Source organism: Crinia signifera, chromosome 2 (assembly GCF_055691185.1).
Source record: "Crinia signifera chromosome 2, ASM5569118v1, whole genome shotgun sequence".
NCBI lineage: Eukaryota > Metazoa > Chordata > Amphibia > Anura > Myobatrachidae > Crinia > Crinia signifera.
The window spans coordinates 134,038,196-134,050,101 of record NC_139218.1 but is presented as its reverse complement, the minus strand read 5'-3'; the positions used below and the strand labels follow the sequence as shown (position 1 = coordinate 134,050,101).

Sequence of the window (11,906 nt, the reverse complement as noted above, 5' to 3'; positions counted from 1 at the left end):
TCCTGCGGGATGTTGAATTTCTTGAGTTGCCTCAGGAAGAACAACCGCTGCTGAGCCTTCTTGACAGTTGTAATGATGTTGGGACCCCATTTGAGGTCGCAGGAAATCTTTGTTTCTAGGAATTTGAAGGAGTCGACCCTCGACCCTCGACATTTGAAGGAGTCGACCCTCGACACAAATGACATCTGAACCCTAATGCCAGCAATAGCTGCGCTTTCTTTAATTGTCTGACCTTTCCTTTTAGTTTCCACACAGAATCTCCAATCCAATGGTCAACAGACAAATATCAAAATAACTCTTTACAAATTATGTATCATGACAGATAAATATCTATACGCAATATGAATCACCAGCATCTCCACAAGCTCTTATGTGTTACACACAGGCATGGCCGGCTCTACCATTAGTCAGCTTTAGGCCGCTGCCTAGGGAGCTGGGATCTTGGGGGGCGCCATCAAATCTGTCTATCAAAAAATCAAGAATGTCTATGAGGATCCTTGTACTTAATGCAGGTGGCTGTTTTGGAACTTTTAAGACATCACCTCCATACTTTCCCTTGAGGCATACTTCCCAACTTTGCTTCCCCCTCTTCCTTCTACTCTGTTGTGAGTGGCAAAGGGGAGATGAGCTTCCAGGAAAAGCAAGGGACTTGCCCACCTTCCTGGGGGGCTGGGAGGACCACCCAATTTTTGGGAGCCTCCCTGCCATTCTGGAATGTTAGGCAGGTATGCCTTAAGGGGTTGGAAAGTTGATATTGGTGGCAAATTCGGGGGGAGGGGCAGTAGGTTGGTTGAAGTTTTGCCTAGGGTGCTAGGAAGCCTTACACCGGCCCTGCACACAGGTATGAATTGGATCCAATTCCACCAGTCCAGCACTGCTTCCAGCAGGGCTTGATTATGAGTCACATGCAATGAAGCTAGCATTAGCATAAAGTCATATTTCTGATGGTGGCAAAACAGGGGGAGGGCTGCAGTGCACTATGCAATCATAAATGCTAACATATATATTCCTTTTTATTTTAATTATAATTGCCCAAAGATATTAACCTGCCCACCAACATTGATGTCACCTCTGTTGAGCACTCTGGGGTTCACATCTGTGATGCAGGACACCCCCCAAACCAGTCCAGCCAACCCCCCCCCCCCCCCCCTTCCCCCCTCAGAGCATTACATAAATAAAGTATAGCAGTGAAGTGTTATAAAGTGTACGGTGTCAGAATGTGGGGTATGTGAAAACAACTAATAGTGTTAAGGGGTGTTCCATAAGTAAAAAAAAAGTATGTGGATAAAATACATATACAAAACACGTACAAATAAAAAATTGTGTGAACCTGTGTGTTAAGGAGCGATGCCCTGGAGTGGTGCAGCCTGACAAGCTCAGGGGACCCTGCACTGTGGAAGGAATCCATACTCATGGGGGTCCTCTGGCATATATCATGTCCTCTTCGTTCCCAGTAACATCCATGGGTCTTGGCAAAAAACAAAATGAATCACCCAACACCAGTACGAATTGTCAGGAGGAGACACAGGATGTGTATTTACATCCTGCGGCTCCTCCTCCCGAATAGCGCTATGTTTAATGGTGGGCAGTAACGCAGCATAATGGTGTGCACTGGGCCTGCATAATGGTGTGCAGTGGGGCAGCATAATGGTGTGCACTGCGCCTGAGTAATGGTGTGAGGCAAAATAATGGTATGCAGGGTGCTGTAGTATAATGGTGTGCAGTTGGCAGTAGGGCGGCATAATGGTGTGCAAATGGGTCTGCATAATGGCAGGCAGGATGCGGCCAGCAGCTTGCAATGGAGCAGCATTTTGGGCAGTGGGCCAGTATATGGTGGGTAGAGCAGAATAATGGTGTGCAATGGTGGTTACACAGCATAATAATCATTGGTGGCCAGTGGTGTAGTCTGCCTACCTTTTCCCCTGCAGATTGGGAGCCCAGCAGCGTGCTTCCAGCCTCCTCTCCAGTCATATGCACAGTGGGTGGAAGAGGAGTGGCCAGGAAGTGACCAGATATCTTCAGCAATTGAACGTCACAGATAGAAATATCCTGTGCACAAAACAGCATTCGACCACACAATTCGATAAATAATATGTGCAGAACATAAGACCATGATACGTGATATATTCGACCGGCAGGATCGCACATCGCATTACATGGTGCACAAAATGTGCATACAATCATTTGATGTATCGAACAGATGTGGTCAAATTAGAATGATAGCATGCAATATCTCGTAAGTGTATGGGCAGCAATAAAGTGGTGATATGGCAGTGATAAGGTGAAAGATGATAATGCACCAGCCAACAAGCTGTGTTTGCAAAATAACAGTTAGGAACTGATTGGCTGATGCGTTATCACCTCCCACCTTATCACCTCTATATCTAGGCTTGATACATCTGCCCCAGAGTTTGAATGTGATTCAACAATTTAAGTGACCTGAAATGAAAAAGTCGCTGATACAGTAAAGGTAAACATATTTTAAATCAACAAAAGCTTTGTGTACAATGCATGTCTCGGTCAAGTTGGAGGTGAACAACTCCTGATATAAGCCAGCCACATTCGTCCAGGAGCCTACTACGGCTTGAAGATGAACAAACTGCTGTTGATCACAGGTGAGTTTCTATCAGTGGCCTTATACATAGCCAGCTGTTAACTGCTTTCTGTGCAAAAATGACTTAATTTATTCATTCCATCATGCTCAATCTCTTTCTTTCAGGTTTGGCCCTCCTACTGCATGTGCAGTTGGGTAAGTCGTGTAAAAAAAAAAAGGAATTGATGTTCTGTAATTTATTTTTGCCTTTCGTTTAGTATATGTATAGTATATGTATAGTAATGCAGTGAAGTGTACAACTGCTACTTATTTGCTTTGACACACCATGTTACACTGCAGGTGCAGCAGATGGAAGATGTGCAGAGAGATTTAGATTTTAGATGGTTAAAAAAAATTCTGTGCAGGGTAAATAATGGCTACTTCTGCATGTAGCCCACAAATGTGACAACTTTATTTTTACACTGCAATTTAGATTGCAGTTTGAACATATCCCACCCAAATCTAACTTTCTCTGAACATGATCTACTCCACCTGCAGTACAACATGATTTTGCCCAGATGTGTGCTTTTTGCTTTCCTTGCAAGCCTGAATAAGACCTACAAACTGACTCTGATCAACACCCGATGCAGGAAATTTACTAAGATGGGAATTAGACTTCACATATGATGTTGCTATGGGCAATCAATCAGATCCGGTCTTCTATCTTCTAGAGGGTGCTAAATAAATGAATGGTTGCCCATAGCAACATCACATGGGAAGTATAATTCCCATCTTAGTAACTTCCCCCAATAGGTCTTTAGACAACATATTTTATGGTGCATTTCCACTCTCCAAAAATAACACATAACTGCCTTTAGTTATGCAGACTCCTCAAAGTTCATTCGGCTCTAGGCAAATGCTGTGTTGCATAATGGCCAATCCGGCTCTGCGCTGCATACAATTTGTTTTTATGGGGTAATGTGTGCTTCCAGCTAAAAGAAAGTGCACAAAGCATATAACCTGAATAAAGAGAGTATTCAACTATGTTCAATCATCTTTTGACCATTTCCGATTAATTTTTGAATCGCCAAAGAAATTGTTGTAAACAGCTGAAGTTTCAACTAAAACAAGTACATCTGTGAGTAATTCCACGTGTTTTCTGACCATGACGATTTTTCCAACAGTCAATAAATCTGCACTTTAATTGAATGGGTTAAAGCATTTCTCAGCCTAATTAATTTACTGTAACTTGATGCTATAACAGACTTCTATGTGTATCTGCAGTTGCTGTGTTTATTGGTTGTGCATTGTTAATTATTTTTAATTGGCATATGTCATATTTTTTTCAATTGACCAGGATCTTCTGCCAAGTTGGTATGTTACTTTACCAACTGGGCTCAATACTACCCTGGAGCAGCCAAATATATGCCAGACAATGTTGACCCATGCATGTGTACCCATCTGATCTATGCATTTGCCACCATGACCAACAACCAGATTGCAACATTCGAATGGAATGATCCAACACTCTATGCTTCCTTCAATGCCTTAAAGAACTAGTACGTACTGACAATATAACATGTTACCTTTTAGATGTTTAATTTATGCAACCTCAACTATTTCAGCTTTTAGACACATGCCAGGTAAACACTGGTCAGATGCATTGCTGTTGTATTATTTTAGGCTACATAGATTTTTTTCTCATTCCGTAATACTGTTCAGGCATGTTTAAATCTGCTTGGATCTGTTTCCAATTTGGCTATGCATATGCAGAACTAAATTGCACAGATCTTGGTTGCCACATACAATTGAGTTACAGGAGTCCCAACATTAGGGTCAGTTGGTGATTAAACATATGTACATTGAGGGCCTGATTCTGGCCGCTAATTAAACAATTCTCAAATTGAGTGATTATAAAAGACTGTATATGTGTACCATTCTCATCATGCATGGGCAAGGGTCATTAGCAACATAAAATGTGTATGGATTGTAAATTCAATGTGGCCTGACTGACTGACAAAAGGTTGACATTTGTGGGTAGAAACCTTCCGTGTTCCCAGTTGTGTCAGTAAAAATGTTGACATGCCCAGGCGTTTATGAAGAGCGTTTGTGATGTCAGCGATGAACACTTCCACCCTGTCATAGATTATTTTGACGCCTCAGATTAGTGTTCCATAGGCAATTCTCTTGCAAATTAGCTATGGGCGTTTTCTCTTTTTGTCTGTGCTTCCTCCTCGCAGTCCACTGCAAATTCTCACATTAGCGGTCAGGTCTGAATCAGGCTCTGCGATCATTATTTAACTTTTGGCAGATCATTCACAAATTGATCTTAATGCGGAGTTAATTAGGTCATAATAAACAACTTGATGATCCACATGTGACTGACTGGGAGCACTATAAATCTGAAGAATTATTATGATACATCAGCACAACACACTTTTCTATTCAGAATAATGTTTAAACATTGCTAATGCAACATACACAATACACGGTGGGTGAAATTTAATAGGATGAGAGAGTCAGAAAGTGAGAGATTTGGTAAGAAATCTCTAGTTTTTTTTTAAAGCACTGCAAAACCAGTTTGATTTTGCAGTGTAAATGTTCGCTGCTTTAATAAAACTGGAGATTTCTTACCGAATCTCACTTTCTGAATCTTTCATCCTATTACATTTCACCCATAATATGCAAAGCACAATTTTCCAAACACCTTATAAACACGTTAAAAAGTAATCTATTTTGTGTAACTTACATACTCGTCTTGTCACGTACAGCAACAGTGAACTGAAAACCCTTCTCTCTGTCGGAGGCTGGAACTATGGAACCTCTGGGTAATAACAACACAATTCAACTCTTATTTGTACCTCACCTTCTATTATCTGTTCAATTGAATTTTACTACAGTACCATTTTTTGATGGTTGACAAAGATGATGTTTCGGTTTATACAGATTTAACAACATGGTGTCCAATCCCCAGAACCGCCAGACTTTTATCAATTCTGTTATAACATTTCTGAGGCAGTATGGCTTTGATGGACTGGATATTGACTGGGAGTATCCTGGGGATTCAGACAGAGGTAGTCCTCCTCAGACTCAGCAACAGTACTCTGTCCTGCTACAGGTAACAAACTCTACATTACATTTATAGCAACAGCCTTACAAAGCTTTTCTACAAGCAGGGTACAATAGCCTATTAATAGGGAGACATAAAATAAAGACACAAGACACGTAAGAGAATGACAGCTATAGGATGTGCAAACATCTTGAATGACGGAGCAGGGGAGCGAAAATCTTCAGGCTGTGTGCAGGGTGTATATGAGACATAAATACATGTGGGTATTCAATCCCGGTTCACGACTGTTGGGACCCTGGCCCTTTCTCGGCCCACTCTCCTGTTATTCAATGTCCCGCCTGCAGATTGACAAAAGGGGGTGTGTCCACAGAAAGGTCCAAAGGTCCCCCATCCATGTTCTAGAAAGAGGAAATCATATGAAGTATAATCTGATTGGTTTCTATGGGCAACATCAGATCTTTAATAGAACTCCCATCTTTGTACATTAGATTCACTTATGGTAACCACCTGCATTGAGAGCAAAAAATAAAGTTAGCCAATAATAAGTGGGCACATAAATGAGTAAATATATAATCAACATTTGAATTATACATTTTAGTATGGGGGAACAATGTGATTTATGCTACATTATTGTATTGCAGGAAATGTATGAGGCATTTGTCCAGGAAGCCAGTCAAACCAACAAGCCTCGTCTGCTCATGTCTGCGGCTGTGTCTGCTGGCAAGCCCACCATAGAAAATGCATACCAAATTCCACAGTTATCTCAGTAAGCATCTGTTGCAAAATGTGGTATGATGGGTTCTGGTTGTCCAAAGTATGAATATCTGCCCAAATAGCCATATAAATGATAGGCAAACTGATTTGATCCCGTTTCATTGAGCCATCCAAATGGGTTCACTTGGCTTATTCGCCTGCAGATAACTGCACAAAAGTGGCAGCTAATGACCAGTGCAGTAATCTGCGGACAAGATTGCCCACACTCGTGAGCATTGGATTGCAGTGGTTTCTTGAAAGGTTCTACAGAAGTATGGGACATTCCACAAGAAGTCCCCTATGCCTATCAGGGAAGTCATCAGACTGATGATCTAAGCTTTGAGGCCCCATACACATAACAACTTTTAAATAAATAAAATGAAATAGATATTTTGGTAAAATTGCTAAATAAATGTAAAAAATAAAGTACATAATAATAGTTAAATAACAAAGAAACCATTGTTTGATGCCCGTAGGATTATATGGTAAATTCCTGGCAAATATAGTCCTGGGTAATGATATTATTTACAGGGAAACTCCTTTTTAATTACATGCTAATTAGTCATTATGAAAGATACCAAACTGATTTATCAGCCAATGAAATATTAGGGTGATCATGTTTTAATTGCAATACATTGTGCTGTAGTGCGGAAATTGCAGTGGTGTCTATTTCATCCGTAGGTACCTGGACCTTATAAATGTGATGACATATGACTTGCGTGGTTCATGGGAAGGATTCACAGGAGAGGATAGTCCCCTTTACCAGGGCCCAGCTGATCAGGGTGGATACATATACTTCAATGTGGTATGTTATCTTGTTGGTGTTGTTGCTTAGTACATTCTCCTGGTGTCTTTGGTGATTTGTACAGATTTGGTGCTGACATTTGTCACTCCTTTTACATTTTAGGATTATGCTATGAACTACTGGAAAAATAATGGAGCTGACCCAGAAAAGCTCATGGTTGGATTTCCAGCCTATGGACGATCCTACACACTCACTAACCCTTCCAACAATGGCCTTGGTGCCCCAACCACTGGTAATGGTCCATCCGCTCCATTCACACAGGAGGCTGGATTTATGGCATACTTTGAGGTATCCTCATAGTGACTTGACTATTTGATTTATTTTCTACATTGTTTTTCTTGCTTTAGGTTCTATCAAAGTTGAATTTTAAACTGTATAAATAAACTCCCAAATGTGCTATATTAAAAAATGTGGTGCCAGCATATGCACAAGTTTGTGGATTAGATGCTTTTTCGTGTTCAAACAAAAACAAACACTTGTCTTTCTATTTTCAAACAGGTCTGTGGTTTCTTGAAAGGTGCTACAGAAGTATGGAACACTCCACAAGCAGTCCCCTATGCCTATAAGGGTAGTCAATGGGTTGGATATGACAACCAGAAGAGTTTCCAGATCAAGGTATGTATATTTTCATTCTCAAATAAGCTAGAAGCAGTCAGAAACCAGACAACAAACTGGCCTAGTAGAGCAGCATTAGGATCTAGAAATGTAGGGTGACATTTACTAAGATGTGAAGTACACATGTTGCTATGGGCAACCAATCACATCCTGTCTACTATCTTAGAGGATGGTAAATAAATAAGAACTAGCTTCTGATTGGTTGCCCATAGCAACATGACCTGTGAAGTGTATTTCACATCTTAGTAAATTTCACCCGTAGTGTGATAGAGAGGCATTGTGGCAGATGTATAGAAAAACTACAACGGTCTACTGTAGTACTCTGCATCAGGTTTATTGCCGGCATTTATCTTTTACATACATACACAATTACAATGTGTTCTTAGTTAGTACATACCTATTTATTATACAATAACCTCGTAGACAGCCGGTCATTCATCTCTCTCTCTGCCTTCCTGATGTCTGCTATGGAGAAGAGGGGGCACCTGGGCCTCCACCGAACATGGAGTCATTGACGATATAGTTAGATTTGACTGAATGTTCAGACAACAGGAGGGTTTGATACCAGGAGCATGCACCGTTAACAATATAGTTGGTACACACTAAACCACATTAACTATATCGTTAGTAAAATAGCATATCTTAAAAAGGACAAAAACATAACAAGACATACATTTAAAGCATCACATATTTAAGAAGAAAACAGTGACGAGGTAAGGAGAACCAATGCTGAAGGACTGGGGACCATTGATGGGGCACTGAGCGCTATTGGTTGAGGACAGTTTCCATTCCCAGCATTTCACCTTGTTAACATATAAACTCAACATGTAAACAGGGAAAACCAACTGTTAGTACCTAAAGGCTAAATCAGAGTTTTCCGAGCTCCTCCATTACAGGCCAGGTTTTTAAGATATCAATGTTTCAGTCCAGATGATTAAATCAAATTGACTGAGGTATGTACTAAATCACATGTACTCAAGCCTTAAAACCTGGACTGTAATGGCAGAGCTTGGGAACCTTTGGCTAACTCTTGTTGAGCAACAAAATGATTGGTAACAGTATGCAATTTATGGAACTAGGAATATTGTAATAGAGCTGGTAGCTAAGAGCCAAAATATTTCATGGTAAGTTTGAACTAGTTTAAGAGCAGATGGTACTTGTTTATTTTCACGGCAGCAGCATGGCCACGCGCTACTTCTGGGTTCGGCGCTAGCCAAACTTTCTAAAATAAACTAAATAAACTCCATGCCAACGTGTATAGTTCATACCCCCACTATCCACGTTGGCACGGAGTCGATTTTAGATATGGTCCAAGCCCGTAGCGTGGGCGAGCGCAGCGAGCCCCACAAGGGGACTCAGACCATGCTGCCGCCGTGAAACTAATCAAGTACTGAGCAGACAATAATTATATAGCAATTTCATGATATCAATCTATGTCTATTAAGGGAAAACACTGCTATTATCCTTATGTTGACCATACAACGTTATCAGTAAAATGTGTTTAGCAATTTGTAGACATTGACATGTAGAGAAGCATTATAAAATGGTTTTCAAATTTCCATTAAATGTAAAAAAAAAATGTCGAACTGCAAAAGGTATGAAATGAGTAAAGGATGCTGGGAAGAGTTGTTTGTCCAGTAATGAATGTCATGTGTCTTCTCCCTCTTGTAGGCAGAATGGCTGCTGAAGAATAACTTTGGAGGTGCTATGGTATGGGCTCTTCCCTTGGATGACTTTAGTGGAGCTTTCTGTGGTCAAGGGAAATATCCTTTAATGAACACACTGAAATCAGCTCTGGGAATCTCTTTCCCAAGTAAGTGTTAAGAAACTATGTATATGTATTGTGTTTCCAAACACATTTTATTTAGATGTGCTCTAAATAAGACAGACTTTTTATTTTGAAGGAATACGAAGACCAATAGCTCCCGAGTACTGTTTACAAATGGGGAAAATGGCAGGGGAGAGAGGGCGTTTGGTTGAGCAAATCAGTATATGGGATCCATCAGTAAATACTGTATGCTAGTAATAAAGCCTCAATAGGAAAGCCTGTATTATAACATTTCTATTTGGGTGTCAATTTAGTCACTATTACAGCTTTACAAAAAATGCAATTTGTTAGCTAGATTTATGTCCTATGCAGTACTATTTTTCTGGAAAAATAGGTGCAGGAACTCCAGGTCTGGAGGTGGATCAATTAAATAAACAAAATATATATATAATAGAGAAAGGGAGGGAGGGATAGATGTATATATTGTATTTAGAAACAAAGGCACTCACAGGTGACTTTAAAATAAAACTTATCTTATGGAAAGTACATTTTCAGTTCTTGATGATGTCATATTTAATTAGAGGTTCAGGAACTGAGTTCCTGCTGGTTCCTGCTGAAAAATAGCACTGGTCCTATGATTGAAGAGATGCCCTATGTTGGTGATCTAAGAGCCATTGCCGATGACCAATTGCCATACATCATCTAAATGTGCTAATACATGTTATTATTAAGTACTTTAGTAGAAATGTAAAATATATCTGCCATGTATAGAATGCTGTTGGATGTATAACAGCATTTATCTAATAATGATATATACATATATTAATATTACATTTATCTTCATGCAGATTGTAAGACACCAACAGTAACGGTAGCACCAAACACAGCAGCAGGTTCAACCCCTGCCAGCGGAGGTGGAAACACAGCAGCAGGTCCAACCCATGCCAGCGGAGGTGGAAGTGGTAGCAGCAGCTTCTGTGTTGGAAAATCTAATGGTCTTTACCCAAGCCCCACAAGCAAAAATGGTTTCTATAATTGTCTGAACGGAATCACCTACCAGCAGTCCTGCCAAACAGGATTAGTTTTTGATACCAGCTGCAATTGCTGTAACTGGGCATAAACAGATAAATGAGAAGTATACATTGAGATGTCAATAAAACGCTACCAGTGATAAATTCAATAAACATACAAACATAAAATTATCTTGTGTACTAGTGATGAACAATATTGTTAAGTAAAAAAAAAAATGTAAAATTTGCAATGAAGAAAATGTATGATTTATAGTGATCTACAGCTGTCTGGTGTGCTATTTCAAGTGGATTGTGCAGGGCTGACGGTGTGCAATATTGTTCCTATGTAATGATTTATGAGATGAACCATAATGTTTTACAAGAGAATTCACAACAGTATGTCTTATGGATATAAGAAGGTTGGAGCAGTTTCTTCTAGGTACGGAACTGGCAGGCACTAGGACCCACCGCAGCTCTGTCAGAAAGTCTGATCTCTATAATGTGCTACTATGCATTTGTTGCATGCCCATCACTCCTCTACCAGCTAGGCAGACCTTGACTACCTCCCTGCACTGTTGAGATGCCTTGCACATGTACATGGCATCTCTTCAGCGATCATCAGCTGTGTAACGGTGATCTCCTGCTCCCCCTGCATTTACTGGGGATTCTGCTTTGCATGCCTAAAGGTGCCCATACACGGTGCAATGCAGAGGCGTACCTACATATTTATAGGCCCCATAGCAAAAGTTTGTAAGGGCCCCTATTTAGCAACTGATGGTGATAAATGTATGTAAAACATATTACTTAGACAGCAAAGATGGGCCCCCTTTAGCTCTGGGCCCCATAGCAGCTGCATCCCTTGCACCTATGGTAGTTACGCCCTTGGTGACATGATTGCACCCGTTATGGGCCGCATCACAACGCATGCGTTTTGCATGCAATTTGCGTGCAATGCGATCAGAAAGCAGTACAAAAATTATGTGCAGCACATACTTTTTGTACCATGCGATGAGATGCTCGCGGGAGCGCGCATCGCATCGCACGGTGCAAACGAACCATGTATGGGCACCTTTAGGAGAGAAGTTTTTGGGCTGATAACACATGGGTCCGAGAACTTTTCCTGGTTCCTAGGTTTTATCGCCCAATAATGGGTAATTGACTGTATGGTAAAAATGGATATCCAGATAGTATATTGGGCTAAAACACCTGATTTTTTTTAAAATCTTGCGGTAAATTAATGCATGTAATAAGATACCCCCCTTACACTCTGTGTACTTGTGATGTCAAATCACTGTATGGTGCATCAGACATAGGGTGGGATGTATTAAAATACATTGCCTCCCCTCACCGCG

The 11,906-nt window shown here is 40.6% G+C and overlaps 1 protein-coding gene across 1 annotated transcript; it reads left to right on the top strand.

Moving 5' to 3' along the window:
* The first annotated feature begins 2,528 nt into the window (after window positions 1–2,528).
* LOC146058871 (acidic mammalian chitinase-like) lies at window positions 2,529–10,700 on the top strand. Its single transcript, XM_083171068.1, has 11 exons — window positions 2,529–2,615; window positions 2,720–2,749; window positions 3,891–4,092; window positions 5,305–5,361; window positions 5,480–5,651; window positions 6,245–6,369; window positions 7,038–7,161; window positions 7,264–7,449; window positions 7,660–7,776; window positions 9,448–9,589; window positions 10,393–10,700. The coding sequence occupies exons 1-11, from the start codon at window positions 2,591–2,593 to the stop codon at window positions 10,662–10,664; spliced, it is 1,452 nt and encodes a 483-aa protein (XP_083027194.1). The 5' UTR covers window positions 2,529–2,590; the 3' UTR covers window positions 10,665–10,700.
* Window positions 10,701–11,906: the final 1,206 nt, after the last annotated feature.